This window comes from Sturnira hondurensis, unplaced genomic scaffold, assembly GCF_014824575.4.
Source record: "Sturnira hondurensis isolate 20B ecotype Veracruz unplaced genomic scaffold, ASM1482457v3 Scaffold0000856, whole genome shotgun sequence".
In the NCBI taxonomy this organism is placed as follows: domain Eukaryota; kingdom Metazoa; phylum Chordata; class Mammalia; order Chiroptera; family Phyllostomidae; genus Sturnira; species Sturnira hondurensis.
In genome coordinates, this window is record NW_028073487.1 from 530,022 (window position 1) to 550,827 (window position 20,806).

Below are 20,806 nucleotides of genomic sequence, written 5' to 3' on the forward strand. Positions count from 1 at the left end.
CATTTCAGGAACTCACTATCTGTGGGGGCCTTAGCAGTCTCACATTGCATTTGACTATTCATTTCAGGACTGTACATTACCTTCAATCAAAGCACTGAGAGGCTTAGGGTAAGTGTTATTCCCAAGGAGGATGGGCTTTGTGGCCGGTTCTCTAATAAGAACGTCTCTCCACTGCATATGTTTCAACCTTGAAAAAAAGAGAAAAAAGCAGCAAGACACTGGCTGACAGTGTAAGACAGGGGGGTAGACCAGGCTCCGGGACTGGATAATGAAAAAAAGAAAACAAAACAAAACCTGAGCCGCCAAATAACCGCGAGACTGTATATCAGAAGAGTCCTTTGAACCTCATAGGCTCCCATACTGGGGAAGGCCTCTGTCAGTTATCGCTTTTCCGGTTTTCACTTACCCAAAATGGTGCCGAACCTATAGGGCTACCTTCTTCTCCTCTGGTCTGTCACTGAGGGCTGTCCGGCCACCTTCTTCAGGCCTCTACCACCACCAAGTCCTTCTTCAGGACTTTTACCACCACATCTGAGCGGCTACAGCTCCTGTCGTCTGAGATGTCTGGTAACGGGGGCGACCCAGATGGCCCAGGTGAGCACTGCAAAGTAGAGGCCAAGATGGAGACCTCGTCAGATCTCCATTCGACTCCTGAACCTCAGATGAACTTGAGACTGACCAGAGAGGGTGATGGAGCCGAGGATGGTAGTGTTCCCATCCTTGCCAGCCCAGAAAATCAAGGCACAGTTGCGGAAAACGTCGGTGGCCCAGACACGCTCGACCACGGTGACGGCGGGCTAAGACGGGAAGTAGAGGAAGGTGAGGAAGAAGCGGCCGAAGACCAGCATCAGGTACCGCGCAATGAGAGCGACCCCGATCGGTATTTAGCAGATGAGGCTCGGGCCCTGGAGGCCTGGATGTCGTCAGAGACATCTGCCCTGCCCCGCCCTCGTTGGGACCTCCTTTCTGCTCTTCGAGATCGGCAGCTGGGGTCCAGCGCCCGCTTTGTGTACGAGGCCTGTGGGGCAGGAGTGTTTGTGCAGCGCTTCTGCTTGCAGTATGGGCTGGAAGGCCACCGTGGCTGTGTCAATAGTGTTCACTTTAACCAGCGCGGCACCCGGCTGGCCAGTAGCAGTGATGACCTGACAGTGATAGTTTGGGATTGGGCGCATCAGCAGCCAGTACTGAACTTTGAAAGTGGTCACAGAAATAACGTCTTTCAGGCCAAGTTCCTTCCCAACTCTGGCGATTCCACCCTAGCCACGTGTGCCCGTGATGGGCAGGTACGGGTGGCACAGCTACCTGCTCTGCCACACAGCAGCTTCTCTAAGCAGGTAGCCCAACATAGGGGAGCCAGCCACAAGCTGGCTCTGGAGCCAGACTCCCCCTTTAAGTTCCTGACCTCGGGTGAAGACGCTGTTGTCTTTGCCATTGACCTCAGACAAGACCAGCCAGCTTCAAAAGTGGTGGTAACAAAAGAGAATTGGAGGAAAGTGGGACTCTATACGATCTTTGTGAATCCGGCCAATACTTACCAGTTTGCTGTGGGTGGAATGGACCAGTTTGTAAGAATTTATGACCAGAGGAAAATTGATGAGAATGAGAATAATGGAGTACTCAAGAAGTTCTGTCCTCATCACCTGGTCAGCTGTGATGCTGGAGTACACATCACCTGCGTGGTGTACAGCCATGATGGCACAGAGGTCCTGGCCAGTTACACCGATGAAGATATTTACCTCTTCCACTCCTCTAGCTGTGATGGGGCCCAGTATGCTAAGAGATATAAGGGGCACAGAAATCGTGTCACAGTCAAAGGTGTCAATTTCTATGGCCCCGGGAGTGAGTTTGTGGTGAGCGGTAGTGATGGTGGGCACATCTTCCTCTGGGAGAAATCATCCTGTCAAATCATTCAGCTCCTGGAGAACGGGGACAGGGCAGGTATTGTCAACTGTCTTGAGCCCCACCCTTACCTCCCTGTGATGGCGACCAGTGGCCTAGACTATGATATCAAGATATGGGAACCCACAGCAAAAGATCCCACTCAGCTTCTTGGGTTAAAGGATGTGATTAAGAAGAACAAGCAGGAACGAGATAGAGACAGGTTGGGCCACTCTGAAGTGTTTGACCCAAGCCTGCTGTCATTCCTCATGCATCACCTGGTGCATGCGGGTATTCACCCTGAGGACAGTGACTGGATACCTCGCTCAGTTGGATTTGTGGAACCAGGGTCGCATGAGTCTCCCCATTCCACAGATGTCTCTGAGGATGAGGCTGCTGACTAAGACCGCCAAGACCAGGCACAGGACCAAGAACATGTGCCAGTGCCTGCCATCCTGAATGCCGCACACCTGATCCAGCGAGATGTCACCGCAGTTGGCTGGACTTTTAAGTTTGAAATTCTTAGATTAACTGATAGATTTTTCTTTGGTCTTTTGTTTTCCACAGTAAAAAACACCTTTCATCTCTTTCCTGTGCTTTCCTTCTTTCCTTTCTCACATGCTTCTTCCCTCATTCCTTTCCTCTCACTAGGTCTCTTTATTCCTCTTTCTTTATCCCTTCTGTGTGAATGTGGAAGCAATTTATTGATGGCTTGCTTTGTTTGTTAGCTTATGGTACACCTGTAAAAGTTTTTAGTTCTGGTGAAAATATTCAGAGCCTTATTGAATCTATCTTATCATTTCTGATGCTGAAAACTCTCACTTTTATTTCATCATTAGTAGTATGTTAGTAAGTTCTTTGGTTGAGTTGAAAATTGTACAAATGTGTTTATTGTTTTAAAGTAAGATTAAGTACATGCACACATTTCCAGATCCGTGTGTACTCATACAGTCTCACAGAGAGAGGGAAGGGAGAACAAGAATGGAAAATGGAGAGAAAAGGTGGTTAGATAGATGCATGGGAAGTAAATTTATCTGCCTAGAATGAATAACTTTGTGTTGCTCCTGTTTTCTGAATCCATATGTTAACACTGATGAATTGTGCTGAATGGGGCTTGTGAGGATTTAAGTGTATTGGCCTGACACTCTTTGCCCAGTGTTTGAATTCTCATGAAGTTGCATGGCTGAGGACTCCCACAGGATTACCTTCCACAGAGTTCCCTTGTGACAATCATCTACTAGAATGTACCAGTCAGGAATATAAGAATTCTTAGTATTTGAAAACACATATGTATTTGAACCAGTTTTAAGAAGAATTTCCAGTTTCAATAAAGAGTAGTTTCTACTTGCAGATAAATTGTGTGATATCATTGGGCGAGATACCTCATTGGCATGGCTACATTGCTTAAGATTGTTTCTGATGGGTTATTTTGCTTTTAAAACTCTTTTGTTCTAAGCGTTATTTAATGTAAAAGTTGGGTGCAGGGGTTCCAGTTGGTGTGCAATAACAGTGTTTCAGTTTTACACCTGTTATTTGTCTTGGTGATGCAGAGGGCCTCCTTGCCCCCAACACCCCTGGGAAGTATAACCCACCCTGCTTTGCAGATGTTTGTTGGTAAAGACGGATGTGATAAAACATCCCGTGCCCTGACAACAGATTTTCTTGGCTAATGCTCCTTAAGTGGATATTATCTCCAGGCCCTTGAGCACAGTTTGAGAAGTATATATAATGAGATTATACTTTATAATGGAAAGTTACTTGGGCAAAGTTTCTGTTTGCTGAGATTCAAAGTTAGGGACAGCTGCCTAGGGTTCTAGCCCCATGGGGTAGCCCCTACCAAGCTCTGCTCTCAGGAAAGGACATGAAATGTCCCTAAAGAACACATGAGTCTGAAGGATGAATATGTGATTTAAAACGTGCCATAAGGAAAGCGGAGTTAAAACTAGAATCCTAAGTGAAGAGCAGTCTTGCACAATTGGGCGAGATGTGTAAGGGCAAGAAAAACAAATTTTTTAAAAAGTGAAAGAATGTTTGGAATTTCCAGTGACAGTGGGTGGCCATGAGAACAATGGCAAGAGGGGTAAGTACCCAGTTCTTTTGCCACCTGCTATTTGGCAGCAGTCTCTCTCTATTGGTGGGGGTGGGATGGAGGAGGGGTGGAGGATTGATGGGGAAGGGGTTGTGCTCTGAACTAAACCCTTCTTCAGGTTTCCCTGTGTGGCTGTGGGACTGCTTGTGCAAGAAGAGGTACTCAGAGCCACATTTGGAAGGCAAGGGCAAAAAGTAGTAGCCCTACTTGGCTTATGCTCAGAAAGTAGGGCAGAGGCACATTGGTACTTACCTACTGGCTTACCTTAGTGTGAGGCAGCAGCCGGGCCCACAGCCACAGCAGTGCCCCCTCAGATCTTTCTTTGGCTTCAGCAGCTCCATAAAAAGACTACCCAGTTCTTCCTGCTCTCACACCAGCTCGGCTGGAGGCCTAGAGGCAGTGGAAGATCAGCATGGGCTCCAGTTTGTCCTTGTGGGTTCTGGTTATTCCTCACAGGTTCCAGTCTATCTTTGCTTCTCCCACTGCACATCCATGTCTCCTTCCTGAATGCTGTGCTGAGCCCAGGCTCCAGCACCTGGAGCAAAGACAAAGGCCTCAGGAACACAGACTGCTTAACAAGGCCCGGCAATTATATACTCTCTGGTCTCTATTATGAGTCACCTGTCTTTGGACCCTGAAGAAAGCAGCCATAACCATGTGTGTGGATTGAGTAAGTTACCAGATTGCATAGAGAATTTGCCATTTGGAAGTGTAAATTCCTCTAAAGAGAGGGGTGTAACTTGCTTAGTATATAGATAGATAGATACACAGATAGACACATAGATAGATAACAGGGAGTGAAATAATTTTAAATGATTATAGATGGCAACCAAGATGGTAGTGTAGATCCCAGAAAAAGAACCAGTGGATATGAACTAAGCAGGGCAGGGGGGTTGCTGGAAGGTTGTGGGGTGCAGGGCAAAGGGGGAGATGGAAGGGCAAGATTTTGAAAACTCTTATAGCATAATCAATGAAATACACTTAAAAACCATAAATATTAAAGTGGCAGAAAATTAGCAACTATCAACAACTGAATCTGAAACAAACTAAGCAAACCAGGAGAATAGAAACAGAATCATAGATATGGAGATCAAATGGAGGGTTATCAGTTGGGAGGGGGAAGGGAAAGAATGGGGGAAAAGGTGCAGGGATTAAGAAGTTCGAAATGGTAGGTACAGAATAGAGGAGGTGGTTAAGAACAGTATAGGAAAAGGAATAGCTAAAGATTTTATATGCATCACCCATGGGTGTGAACTAAGCAGGGGGATTGCCAGAGGGCATTTGGAATACTGGGTGGAGGCGTTAAATGAGGAAAAATTAGAACATCTGTAATAGTATAAATCATTAAAAAAATTTTAATTCTGTGGCATAAAATACAGAGCAGGGCAAAAGTAAGTTTACAGTTGTGAGCATGTGAAACAGCATTTTTCTTATTCCGTATGAACTGTAAACCTACTTTGGCCTACCCTGTATTATTATAGATACATTTTTATAAGATGATCAAGTATTCTATTATATTGAATTCATTCATATGTATTCTAGGTTGATAAATGTCAACCAGAACATAAGATTCAACTTTGAATGCATATCTGAATTTTCTTGAGTTTTAAGCATCACAGACAAAAAACATTCTTTTATTACCATGGAAGAAAAATGGTTAATAACATTGCACTCTCCCTATCATGAACAGCTGGAAAAAATGGACAGAATATGTGAAAAAACTCTTTTCAAACTTGAATTATTTCATGATCCCTGGAAGAAAGAAAAAGAGATGAGCCCTACAATATCCCAATATTTCAGCTGGGTGCATTTGCTAACCTCTGGCAGCCAGGAGATGAAACCAAACTGAATACAGAGGAATTTCCAAGTTTAAGAGACAAATACAAAAGTTTGGAAGGCTGGAATGGCTGCAATTTGTGCATCAGAGTAGCAAGGCAGAGAGATTATGCACTGAATGAGTCCCATATATCTGAATTGGGGTCCTTTTGAATGTGGGCTGAATGTGGCATCTGTGTATGGTGAGATTTCACAGGGTCAGGCAAAGAATAGCTATCAGAGAGGTATAAAGTGAAAATTTCTCAGGTTTAAACAGGACAAGAACGTAATCCAAATACAGTAGCCTTATTTATCACCTGAGAGTTCAGTAGAGACCCCAGAAAGGCCACATTATAGAAGGAAGTTTACACTGACCTTAGAATAAAAGCTAACCTAGACCTATCCTAACAAAGCTTAGAAAAATGTCTCAGTAAGAAAATGCTGATATGGAAAGACGTAAGTGTCCAAGTGAAACTCAATATTCTCTCAAGGAAAACAACAAAATCTTGACACATTAACTTACGAGGATGTACGTGGGTGTAACACAACAACAACAACAAAAAACAATGGAATTATCTTCTGAAGGACAGGCCCCTTCTAGTACAGGTTCCCCCCACCAGGTGAGTGTTCACAAACCCATCTGTATCAGTGTACCAGATGGCATTGTTGTGAGAGGCTGCGATTGGTTTTAGTGAAGTTTTTTTGAAGACTCTTTCCATGCATTTGCCCATTTCATGATGGGTGATATATGAGCACACCTGCTCACACTGAGCTGAGTGTTCAGCAGTTTTTGACCAAAGTCTGTGTGAGTACTGTGGACCACCCTCCCTATTCACCCAATCTTGCCCGTAATGACTTTTTTTTGTTTCCCTGGATGAAAACAGTCCTCAAAGGGAAACATTTTGCTGATGCGGAAGAGGTGAAGCAAAAAAAAAAAAAAATGGAAGAAGCGCTAAAAGGCATCAAAATCAAGTTCAAAAACTGTTTTGAGCAGTGGAAAAAACATCTTGACAGGGGTATTGCATCAAATGGAGAGTACTTCAAAGGTGACTGGAATTTAAACATGTAAGAATAAACACACAATTTTTATAAATAAAATACAGGTTATTTTGGGTCCCCCCTCGTAATGTCCAGTGTCCAATTCACAATTAGTAAACATATGTGTAGCAGAAAATTATGACATAACCAGGAAAAATCAGTTAAAATGACCCAGAATTTAACAAAGAACTTCAATAGTTATTACAAATATAATTAAGGAAATAAATGAACTGTCAATATAATAGAGAGAAAAGAATCTCTTAAACCTGGAAATTATGCTGTGGCGGCATTCATTTGATCTCTTTAGCCCACCTGTCCTTGAGGTGTTAGTTATATAGCTAATGATTTGCTGCTTATTTGGCATCATTGGGCATATACATTCTTTATGGTACATACTTATAATCACAGTTACTGTAGTTTAGCCTACCCTATAAAACTCATATCTAACACAGTTAATGACTGAGATTATGTAAAAACTGAACTAACTTTAACTATTAAACATTTCTTAAATGCAATATGTATTTGTCAAAATTCCAATGAAACAAGATCATCAAATACTATGCAGAGTTAATTTTTTAAAGTATACAGCTAACACTGCATACTTGAAAGTTAAATATGGGTCTGATTAGAGGATGTTTCTTCATAATTCACTTTCATATTCCCTTTCAGAAAGACTTGCGTACCTGTTCTAAATTTGACAAGGATAATTTACTTTTTTTTCTCAAGCAATTTCTGGATGTTCCAAAGATATATCAGTAACCATCATATGCACCCATAATTAATGCCAGAGTTGAGTCAGCATACAGAAAGTGTAGCCTTCGGATGGCAACTCTTGGCTGAATTCCTAATGTTCTGTTTCAATTTCTGATGAGGTGATGAAGTGGAAAGCTTGAACGATGTAATTTTGCCATATGTTTCTTTTGGGATTTTTAAAAGAGGATCAACGGCTTAAATTCACCAGATGAAACATTTCAGCTTTTCAGAAACTGGAATGAGGAAGGTCAAAGCTAATATTTTGTTTTTTTTATTCTACCTTAACTATCTGAATCCATTCCAAATAAACTTAAGTAGAGTGAAACATTAATATTTATTAGGACTACAGCGATATGGTTCAAAATATGTTAAATATAGTATCATTCATACCTATTCTACATGTTCAATATTAGAAACAGGTAGACTGTTAATTTTTTTCCAAAAATCAGCATAATGCCACTACTTCAAAATGTAAATCTTTTCATCTAAAGCTCAAAGCCTGGTGAGACTCTATTTACAAATGTAACATTTTTCAATAATGACCATTTAATAATCCCTGCAGTAAACCTAATATTTGCCAAATAAATTAATTTTGGATGATAGTGGTTAGGATTTGCTTAATATTTAGTATTTGTCAAGTTTTCTGAAAATGAGCGTTAACCCTAAAAACACCAGTTTCTACATGTTTGAGATTGGTTTGGCTTCAAACAACATTATTTTAAGAAAGACAATAACATATGTACACATTTTGAAGGGAAAATTATAAGAACATTTTGATGAGCCATCCAGATGATCAAACATTTTATATTTTGAGGCATTGGGGCATTTTTAAAGGCATTCTACTTACCCAGCCAGGATAAAGAAAATGGTAGAGTATTCAAAAGGAGTTAATTTAAACAAAGAAATTAGGAGTATAATGAAGCCCCTTTAGTCTTTTTTATTTCCTTTTATATTTTCAACAGAAGTTATTTCACCTGTAATATCTATACTTTTTGATTTTTCCATTGACATACTTTTGTTCTTCTAGAAGCCACTATGTTCTATTCCCTATCCCCATCCTATCAAGAATGTAAGTAAGTAAATTAATATTTAGTCTATCTCAGCTAGAAAATAGTTTTACTTTGTGTATGAGGAATAACATATACTGGAACAACACATTTTTACTTTGTGTATGAAGTATAATAAATACTATATTATTTGTGTGATAATAGCTATGTCTTTTTCAGAAAAAAAGGTATATTAAGCACACAGAAATTTCCAGAATTTTAATGGAAACTGTTACTATTACAGTATTATGGTGTCTTTTTGACTTTTGTCTTTATTAACCATTTTTAAAATGATTTTCAGAGCAGAGTGTGGGTCTTCTTTCCACTGGCAAAGTACTTTGCACAATGTAACGTGGCTTCCTTATTCTCAAATGTTGCATAGTAGAATTTCCAAATGTATAAAACATTTGAAATATTTGCATATTGAATATCCTGATAACTGCCACTTAATTTCTACAATCACTAGCATCTTCATATGTTTACTTTATCTCATATTATATATCATACCATCTCAGTATCCATCTATCCATAAATCCAACTTATTTTTGATGTGTTGTATCCCTACACATGCGTCTTTATCTGAAGTTCAATATTTATTTTCAGATTGTTTATTCTTAGAGGCCAAATTCACACACAGTATATTAACAAATCTTAATTGTACTATGCCATGAGCTTTGACTAAAGCATACATTGTGTAACACTTGAAGATATGAAACAGATGCAAATCCCTATCAAGACATGAAAGATTTCCATCACCCCAGAGAATTCTTGCATGCTCCTCTGAAATTGATTCCTTAGAAGTGACCCCTGTTCTGATTTTCCCCATAGTTTAGTTTTGGACTTAGCCAAGTATCTCTGTTTCCAGTTTCTCCACATCACAGTAGTTTACTTTTCACACTGAGCTAGAATGTTATACTACTTTTATAGTGAAAATCGAACAAACAATAGGCAAAATAATATAAACTAAAAATAATTGATGACCCCTTGAAACAATGTCACACTCAAGCACACCGTATGACATTTTAGGTGAAGTGTTCACATTAAAACTATAAACTACTGCACCCATATTACTTCCCTATTAATCACACTCCAGCCCGTGTTACTTCTGCCGGACCCTGTATTTTGGAGATTAAACCCTTGTCTGATATATCATTGGCAAATATGTTCTTCTATACAATCAGTTCCCTTTTCATTTTGATGATGGTTTCTTTAGCTATGCAGAAGCTTTTTAATTTGATGTAACTTTTATTTTTTCCTTTATTTCCTTTGCCCTAGGAGATACATCAGTAAAAAACTTGCTACATGGATTCTGAAGTTTTACTGCCTGTTTTTTCCACTAGGACTTTTGGATATCATGACTTAAATTTAAGACTTTTATCCATTTTGAGTTTATTCTGTCGTATGGTATAAGTTGGTGGTCTGGTTTCACTTTTTGGCATATACCAGTCCAGTTCTCCCAATACCATTTATTGAAGAAATTGTTTTTACTCCACTGTATGCTCACGATCCCTTTGTCAAATATCAATTGACCATAGAAACATGATTTTTTTCTGTTCCATTGATCTATATACCTGTTCTTTTGTCAGTACCAGGCTGTTTTGATTACAATGGCCTTGTAATATAATTTAATATCAGGTATTATGATTCGTCCAACTTTGTTCTTCTTTCTCCAGATTGCCAAGACTATTCGGGATCTTTCTTGGTCCCATATAAATTTTTGGAGTATTTGTTCTAGATCAGTGAAATAACCACCCCTGGGCCTTGTGCTGATAAAAAACCAGCAGGGCAGAACAGCGAGGGCCAGTCAAACCCAAAGGAGACAATCTGATATCTTTAAAATGTATCATATATACACAATTATTCATTTTCTTTTCATCCATTTTGAATATTTTTCTTCCTTATGTAACAGGGTACAGCCAAGAAGGGGAACCCAAAAAGAGATTTAGAATGGGGTCCAGAACTCAAGGTGTCCAGGAAATATAAATATATCCTCCCCCTACCCCCACAGGTATGAGTTGGGGGAAGGGACACATGGAGCAGGAACATGCAGGGCTGTTTTGTACAGCCACAGCCTTGCCGCTAATCCATGGCATGGTCATTTAACGTATCTACAGCCTTTGGCGCGTCACTTAGATACGTTAAATAGCTGTGGCCATGCTTGAAGCCTGGGGGATGGAAGTCACTCCCCCAAAAATGTAACTGGGGGCAGGTCCCCTGAGTTACAGCACCTGTGTGAGTGCTTGGAGATGATTGGCTCTACGACACGGGGCCACACCTTCCCAGACTCACAATGTCAGCCCAGTAAACTTGGAATAATACAGGAATGCTGGCAAGTGTAGCCGATCGTAGAAGGAGTCCGAAATGGGTCTGCAAAGGAGGACTGGCACAGGTATTTAAAACCCAGACATGGCATCCATTAAAGGAGAGGGAACCACGTGGCTATTACAGTGCAGAGAGAAAGCTACACACTTCTGGCAGAGTGGGGACCCCTGCAGCCATGTGAAGGAGAGAGAGCCACAAGGCTTCGCCAGAGTGGGGACCCCTTCAGCTTTAGTAGGGGGAACCACAATGCAGCTTTAGCAGAGAATTGCACTTGGCTTTGCCAGAGTGACAACACCCCCCCCCCTCCCTGCAGCTCTGGTGGAGGAAAGAAGAGACTTTCCCTGGAAAAGTGGGTACAAAGAACTCTTGCCAGTAGACCATGAGAAGGTGCCACATGGCTTTGAATTAATTAGAGATCCTGCCTGGATGGTGACCCACTGGACGGTGCCAGGAGCCTGAAACAGGGACATGTGCTTTTTTTCCTGAGTTACAGTACCCTGAATTAGGGCAGGGGGAGAAGGGAGTGCTGTGGGAGTCTGTGGGTATCCAAAAGGACTTTGATATTTTAGTGGGGACATTGGGTCACTACTTTAAGCCTGTATAGCTTTAAATAAACCTTTCCTTTCCTTTTCACAAATCTCTGGCGTTGAGAGACGTCTTTCCTCTGGAGGTGGACAGATGAGGCCAGTAGAGTCTGGGCCCCTGTGTGTCTGTTCTGTAACAGTTTTTGGCATACCAGGGTGGGCCAAATATTCCTCCCCCCTTGGTCCTCTGTTCTGTAACACTTATACTACTTCATGTACTACATTCACACCAATTCAAGAACAAAATAGGGCAGGATACATTATTTTCCTCATACTAATAATATTTGTTAATTTAGGGAGTTAAGAAAAGATGAGAAACAGGTCTTCAAATATATTTCTTATCTCTGTAGGTATTTTCTTTATTCAACTCAAAATATACCTCATTTTGAGATATGTGTGTAAGAGTTGATAAATGCACCACACGTAAGTGACAGTCATAACAAAAATATAATCTAATTTGTAAAATCATGGCAATACCACTGAGATCTAAAACCCCAAAGCAAACTGTTATAGAAATATATTTTTTAAAGATTTTATTTATTTATCTTTAGAGAGGAAGGGAAGGAGAGAAGGAGAGAAATATCAATGTATGGTAGCCTCTCGTGAGTCCCCTGCTGGGAACTGGCCTACAACCTAGGCATGTGCCCTGACTGGGAATTGAACCACGATCCTCTGGTTTGAAGGCCCATGCTCAATCCACTGAGCTACACCAGCCAGGGCTAGAAATATTATTTTTAAAACAACTATCAAAAGAGTTTATAAGATGAACAATATGTGATGTCATATTATATATGCAGACAATATTTATATTAAATAAAGATGGAAAAAGGATCTCAGAGGCTCAACACAAGAAATTATGTCTGATTTCTGCCTGCACCAAATGCTGTTAAGCAGGGGATCTGTACATCATAGTTATTCAGGGACCCAGACTGATGGAAATTCCAAACTGAGATGTTCTCATGATCACTCAAAATGAGGAATTGTGGGAAACCAAACAGTGTCTTGTGAAGATTCCACTTAAAGATACATTCCTTCTCCTGATTTTTAATTGGCTAAAGCAAGTCACATGGCTATGTTAAACTTTAAGGATATGTGGAAGTGTCAAAGTACCATGTGCCTGAAAGGAAAAGAGGAGTGGAATGTGAATAGCTTCAGTGATCATATCAATATTCTTGGAAAATGATGATAAACTGATTTTTTTGTGGGAGTCTGGGTTGGTTTTTATTTTGCATTTGTATTTAGAAATTCTCATTATGATGGAAAACAATGATGTATGTATGCATATTGAATGAGTGGGTAGAGTTTCCTTAAGTCTTTCATTATAGCAAGTAACTCCCTTCATTCACAATTTCTAAGCTTTCCATATGCTTACTAGTTGAGTGAGAATGGCTAATCTAATGGTCTGTCCCATTAGCTGAGCAATAATAATGCATTGGTAGTGTCATTATGCCTCAAAAGTCATGAGCTCTTTTTTATTGTGCCTTTTTCATCACCATAAGATAGAAGATGGATCCATTAGATCCACCTTGATGCCTTGTTAGGTTTAACCTTTTTATGTAGGTAAATTCAGAAAAAAGGGAAATGAATACTAATGATATCCAATGAAGGTTTGAAAGTTTCAGAAAAATAAAATGGCCCACTTGGGCCTGAAATTAGAAGTTATGTCAGATAGTGATAAGCTTGAAGGGCATTCTAGGGTAATAGGAGCAGGAACCAGCATGTATTATGCCCAGAGCATGATAGCAATTCCACATGAGGAAGAGACAAGAAGTAGATCATGGTGCTTATGTTATGCTAAGAACTTTGTATATTGTCTCACAAGTGAGATGACAATAGGAAGAATATTTCTTACCACATTTTGTGTATCTGGTTGGATGTAGAGGACCATTCTGTGTGGCGTGGGTCAAGCCCCCAGTAGCAAACATTTACTGCAAAGTAACTTCTTAAAGACCATGCTAAACTTTCCAAGGACCAGTGTAACCCATTCAACCACTCTCACCTTTTCATTTGTAAATATCCCTCTTCTGTGATATGATTACCAGCATCCTCTCCTTTGTTTTCTGTATAAGGTAACCACCTAAAGCGAACCTGTGCATAGTTAATGAGGACCTTCATGTAATGTGCCCAGTAAGACAATAAAAACTCATTGGAGCAAGGGTAGAGCTTTTTGCTCCCTTTGAGAGAGAAACTGCTCACCCTTTTTTCCCCAGAGGATTCAGTAGTCCATTGAATTTCTTTTGTTTCAGCTACAACACCATGGGCCCCATATGCGAGGGACCACAACAGTTGAATGTTGCCATTAGACAGTTGGTACTTCAGTTGAAGCTATGGAGATACCTTGTTTCTGGGTAAAGAGATTCGAATGTGATCAACATATAGATTGTGCTAAATAGTGGGGACTGGACAGTTTATCCTAGGGAAATTGTATAGATGGAGAAAAGCAGTGAATAAATGATGAAACCAAAGATTCTTGAATATATTATTATTTTCTATTTGTTCCAGTTATAAGGAACATTAGCTAAGTCTCCACTGCAGGATCTACTGACTACAGATCTGAAAATTACTGGCAAGGAGAAGTATAATGTATTATGCAAGCCATAATTGTGGGGGTAATAACAAAGAGCGAGCTACTCAAGCTTGTCCAAAAAAAGAAAGTAGGGAAGAAATAAAAAGAAGAGAAGAGGAAAGGAAACAAAAGGAAAGAGAAAGAAAACAGCGAACAGCTTGTTTATAGTCTTTACAATGTGCCAGGTACTGTTATATAATGCTAAATTAATAGTCTTTTTTATAGTCTTTACAATGTGCCAGGTACTGTTATATAATGCTAAATTATATGCATTATATATCCTCACTTAGTCCTCACAAAAATGGGAAGAGAGAAAGGTTAAGTAACATGACAAGCTAGTAAGAGTTAAAACAAGGATTTTTTTTAAAGAAAAGTTTTTACACAGCCTGTCTGGCTCAATAATCCTCAATCTCAATCATCACTGCCTTTCTCTGCTTAAACTAATTCCCATGTATACACCCCCACATTCATTACAGCATTATTTACAATAGCTAAGATTTGAAAGGAGCCCAAGTGTCCATCAGTAGATGAGTAGATAAAAAAGTTGTGGTACATCTACACACTGTAATACCACTGAGCAGTAAAAGAGGAAACATTACTATTTGCAACAGCAGGGATGGACATAGAGAGTATTATGCTAAGGGAAATAAGCCTGTCAGAGAAAGACAAATACTATATGATTTCATTTACATATGGAAACTAATGAACAAAATTAAAATAAAATAGAAACAAACTCTTTGATACAGAGAACTGACTGACAGCTGTCAGAAAGGAGGGGGCTGGGTAGCAGATGGTAAAGGAGAGATAAATGGTGATGGAATGAGACTAAACCTTGGGTTTTTAAACATACAATACAATATACTGATGATATATTATAAAATTATGTACTTGAAACCTATATAATTTTATTTACCAATGTAACCCCAATAAATTCACTAATTCCAGGCTTGACTTCCGCCAAGATGGAGGCATAGGTGGAAACACTGTGCCTTCTCCCACAACCAAGTTTGAATACAACAAAGATTTGGAGAACAAAGACACAACCAAAGAACAGAAAATGGAATTATATGGAAGTCGAACAACAACTAACCCTTCAACCGGGACGGTAAGAGGGGCGGAATCAGCAGCGGATCAGAGTCAGGGCAGGAAAGATCCCCAGACCTAGGCGCGCAAGTGGCCCGGACCCAGTCAGGGTGTGGGGCAGACTGACCGCAGTCGCACATTTGTGCACAGTGAGACGGACCACACAGGCCCCAGGGGGTGAGGGCTGACGGCGGTGGCACACTCACGTGCAGTGGGACGAAAAGCGTGGGCCCCGGTGACGGTGGCAGCTGCCGCACCTGTGGGGGCTACGGCGGGAGGTGGGAGATGGGACGCCATTGCTCCTCGTTGACCCCTCCCCCACATACAGCATCACAACCCAGCGACTGAGTTGCTATGCTCTGGTGAATACCTAGGGCTCCGATCCGGATACGTAACAGGCACGAATAGCCCAAAAGATGGCACAAGAAGAACTCAAAGTCCCAGAGCCGATAACTCTAAGCGACTGAGAGATTGCCAGCCTCTCAGAAGCACAGTTCAAGACACTGTTTATCAGGATGCTCACAGAACTGGTTGATTATAGTCACAAATTAGAGGAACATATGAAGGCTAAACTAATTGAAATGAAAGGAGATGTCCAGGAAACCAATAGAGATGGAAAGGAAACTGGGACTCAAATCAATGGAATGGACCAGAAGGAAGAACTGAGCATCCAACCAGAAAGGAATGAAGAAACAAGAATTCAAAAAAACGAGGAGAGGCTTAGGAACCTCCAGGACATCTTTAAACGTTCCAACATCCAGATTATAGGGGTACTAGAAGGGGGAAAGAAACAGCCACGAGTGGAAAACTTATTTGAACAAATAATAAAGGAGAACTTCCCCAGTCTGGCAAAGGAAATAGACTTCCAGGAAATCCAGGAAGCTCAGAGAGTCCCAAAGAAGTTGGACCCAAGAAGGAACACACCAAGGCACATCATAATTACATTAGCCAAGATTAAAATGAAGGAGAGAATCCTAGAAGCAGCAAGAGATAAGGGGACAGTCACCTACAAAGGAGGACCCATCAGAATGTCAGCGGATTTCTCAAAAGAGACCTTCCAGGCAAGAAGGGGCTGGAAAGAAGTATTCCAAGTCATGAAATCCAAAGACCTACAGCCAAGATTGCTTTATCCAGCAAAACTTTCATTGAGAATGGAAGGACAGATAAAGTGCTTCTCAGATACGGTCAAATTCAAGGAGTTCATCATCACCAAGCCCTTATTATATGAAAGGTTAAAGGGACTTATCTATGAAAAAGAAGATAAAAAAATATGAACAGTGAAAGGACAGCCAACTCACAGTTATTAACAACCACACCTAAAACAAAAGCAAACCAAGAGGACAGCTAGATCAGGAGTGGAACCATAGAAATGAAGAACACATGGAGAGTTAGCAACAGAGGAGTGGGAGGAGAAGAGGGGAGAAGGTACAGAAAATAGCATAGATGGTAGGTAGAAAATAGATAGGGGGAGGGCAAGAATAGTGGGGGAAATATAGAATCTAAAGAACTTGAGACACGTGGTTATAAACTAAGGGGGGAGAATGGTGGGGGAGGGAGTGTGTGGGTGTAGGGGAATGAAGGGGGGAATAGAACAACTGTAATGGTATAATCAATAAAATATATTTAAAAAAACTAATTCCATAGTTTTCAGAATTTATCTTGTGAGATCATGGTGATAGTTTCAGCTATACTCTTCTCAGCCTTGTCTTAGAAACATTTAATATAGTGCATTTTCTTGCTTCAGTTTGTATTATAGTAGGGTTTGATTTTTTATTTTAATTTTTATTATTACCCAACCATAACAAATGGAATGTTAAGCATTCTTATTTACTAAATTAACTATTACTTATTAGGGAGGCAGAGGCTATTTAAACAATGTTTCAGTGAAAAATCTGTAAAAGAAGTAGAAATGATAAGAGAACTTAGAATAAAGACATTCCATGATAAAGATATCCTGTTATTTATTCTTTCTGACACCAGTTTCCTTGTGTATAAAATGGTGTCTACATTCCAGAAGAGTTGTGAGTGTCAAATTTGGTGTTGATGGGAGGGAGGTGGGGAGGGAATGGGTGGGTGGGCTGGGATGGGAGTAAAAGTCAGAAAACTGTACTTGAACAATTAAAATAAAATTAAAAAATAACATAATGTAATATTTGCAAACAAATTTCTTAATATTTTATACACTCATTTAAAACTGTATATTAAAGTACAACTCAAATGAAAGTTATATTCCAAACATAATGACTGCTGTAAGTTAAAGAAACATTATTGTCTGGCTGTTAGTAGACCATTAAATTGTCTTACCTTCATTCACTTCACAAAATCTAATGTCATGTGAAATTTAAAACTTAGAATAATGGTATCTTAGTGTCAGGTTTAGAGTACTTTGAAATTTTTAGTTTGAGTATTCTAAATTTATACATCCAATCTGCACTGCCTCAAAGTATACTCATAAACCTCTTTCATACATCTAAGTTTGTGAGATAGAGCTAATATGACTTTAAAATAACATTTTAGTCATAGGTAAGGAGAAATAAATTTCTCAAAAATATCCCATTAAGATAAAGAAAGAATAAAATCACTAAAATAAAAATCCCTTCACATAATATAGTCTGCTATTATGTATGAGTATAATTAAAAACTCACTTGGGCTTTAGAAGTCTAGGAAAATATTCCCATTCAGACGTAAGCTGCTTATGAAGAACTGGGGAAGATGAAATAGAAGGCTTTATTTTTTCTAACCATATATAATGTCTGTATATGCATGTTAGCATTTTTGAATTGCATTAATTTCTAAATATTAATTTGAATCAACTGAAAAAACATTTACTGAGCACTTACTCTGCGTGTAGCACTATGTTAAGTTCTGAAGATGTTAAAGTGAAATGGTCTCTATCAGCAGCACATCACAACCTAGTGACAGACAGCCAATCAGAAAATCAGTAACAACAAGAAATTAATATGAAAACACAAAAGAATAAGCACCCTATTCTTATACAAGTGATTAGGAAAAGTTTAATAAATGAAATGGACTTACACATTTTCAATGGGAGGGGATATGTGCATAGCCATGTGATCACAAATAATAGTGGAGGGGAAGAAAAAAATCAGAGAATATAGGTAACAACAGTAAATTATATTTTCGGTAATTAAAATGTTTATAGTACCTATTTACTCACAATGTATATTTGTAATAGCTGGTGTATAAGAATATACAAAAACATCCCATTTATCCTTTCACAAAAGGATAAGTTGGATTTAGCAAAATTATTTTAATGGTTTTACAAAGTGTTCATTTGGTAATATGTGGAACTATTGTCTACATCATATAAGCTACATCTTACCACATCGTTCTCTTTATCCTCCTCTTCCTCTCTCTTCTTTTTCCTCCTGAGAGTTGTTTATAAGACAGTTACCTAGAAGTCTGACTCATATACTATTCCCAAACCCATTCCTTGGAGATGACTTATATTAAGAAGCATTTTGTTTATCATTGATTATGGAATCATAAAATTTTGGAATGATAAAATATCATTCTGGAAACATAGTTGCTTGACAATTTATTATCCCAAACCTAAGATAGCTTAGTTAGGAAGAACTAGGTTGGACTAAATAAATTAATTACTAGTCTCTTAAGATTAAGATATTATGATAAAAATAATCTAAAAGAAAAAGCACTGTACTTTAAATATATTGTTTACTTTAACATGCAAAAATAAAGGCATGTAAAAAATATACAGACACACATGCTTCCAAACCACACCAAAGATGTTGCTTTTGAAAGTACACATTTGTAATACCATGTTTAGGAAAAATAACTGGAAAATACCCAAACTATTTGGCTGGAGAGACTGAGTTCTTTCAAATGGGGTGTTGAGTATAAGCCAACTCTTTGCAAACATCTGGATGTGAGCATATTAACAAAAATCATCTTTCTATTTAAAATAGCTCAGTATTGCCCTGGCTGACGTGGCTGAGTGGATTGAGCACCAGTCCGTGAAGTCAAGGATTGCTAGTTCGATTCCCAGTCAGGGCATATGCCTGGCTTGTGGCCGGCCCCTCAGTGTGGGGCATGTGAGAGGCAACCACACATTAAAGTTTCTCTCCCTCTCTTTCTCACTCCTTTCCCCTCTCTCTAAAAATAAGTAAATAAATCTTAAAAAAATAAAATAGCTTCAGTATTATGAAGCTGTACACCTGTAATTTACCTAATGTTATTCGTCAATGTTATCTTGATAAATTTAATTTTAAAAGAAGATATAAACAAATAAATAAACCCAAAAAGTAAATAAATAAATAATCATTCACTTATTAATTTACAACAATATATACGCTCTAATACAGAACTATTATTACCAGTCTATTTTATCTAAGTCACTGAACCAACTTTAGCATTCACAAATTGTCTTCATCCTTCAAACTATCACAGATAATGTCTGTCGTCTTTTAGTTGTCTTACTGATATTTCATACTAGAGTGTGTATTGCAGGAGTTGGAACTCCAAAAACTACATTTTCCAAATCCATTTGTTAAATGTTGGGTGATAATTCTCTCTGGGTCGGTCATATTTCTACATGCAAATGAAGCACTAACTGCCTTATTTACAGATTTTCTTTTTTTTATTTAATTCTTGTTCAAGTACAGTTTTCTGTCTTATATTCCCAGCCCCTCCCCACCCCTGTGCTCCCCACCTCCTTCCCATTTCCACCCCCCACCTTAGTTATTGTCCATGTATCCTTTATACTTGTTCATGTGAGTCCTTCCCCTTTTCCCCTGTGATTCTTTCCCTTCTCCCCTCTGGACCCTGTCAGCACGTTCTGTATTTTAGTGTCTTTGGTTACATTTTGCTTGCTTGTTTGTTTTGTTGTTTAGATTCCTGTTAACGGTGATTTTCTTTACAAGGCTATTGGTATAGCAAAGAGCCATGAAAGATGAGAGCTAAAGCTGCTCCAAGAATAATATGCATCCCTGTAAAAAAAAACTTTAATACAAAACTGATTGTAGAGTACAGTTAGAGAAATTTTAATTAGTGAAATTATAAAGTAAATGTAATAATATATGTCTTCAACAGTATTTTAATAGAGATTTCAACTAGCTATTGTATTCCAGCTAAATTAAACTTCTTTTGTTCCTTTTATATTAAAATTTTACATATCTACTTTTATGCATGGTGTTCAAAATTTAATTTGGCAAAGTTGCATTTTATTTAGCAGTAAATTGAAGTGAAGTGAGAAGCATAAGACCTTGGTTATGTTCTGCCTTTGATTTCCTTCTAATCAAATGTCTAATGAAAATTACTGAAATATATTTAATGTCTACTTTTCCATAAAATTGGTAACAAAAAATATCTATCCTAACTACTTTACCTCGTATTATTGCTGTGTGGAGTAGATGAAATAAATAGCTAACATACTTTCCACATTATACATGTGTCTGTAAAAATAATTGTTAATGTATGTATATTTTTGTTATAAAAACATGCATCCTAAAATCCTGGACAGACTCTTGTGCAACCCTCATATGAAACTCACCAAAATTATCACACAAAAAGCTTCAAGAACTGAACTATAATGTGGAATGACACCCAGATTTTCAGAGTGGTATCTAGGTAGTATACTTCATAAAAGGACAG

At 38.9% G+C, this 20,806-nt stretch overlaps 1 protein-coding gene across 1 annotated transcript; it reads left to right on the top strand.

Moving 5' to 3' along the window:
• Positions 1-560: 560 nt before the first annotated feature.
• LOC118990081 (DDB1- and CUL4-associated factor 8-like) lies at positions 561-2,282 on the top strand. Its single transcript, XM_037050455.1, has one exon. It carries the CDS (start codon positions 561-563, stop codon positions 2,280-2,282), a length of 1,722 nt encoding a protein of 573 aa, XP_036906350.1.
• Positions 2,283-20,806: the final 18,524 nt, after the last annotated feature.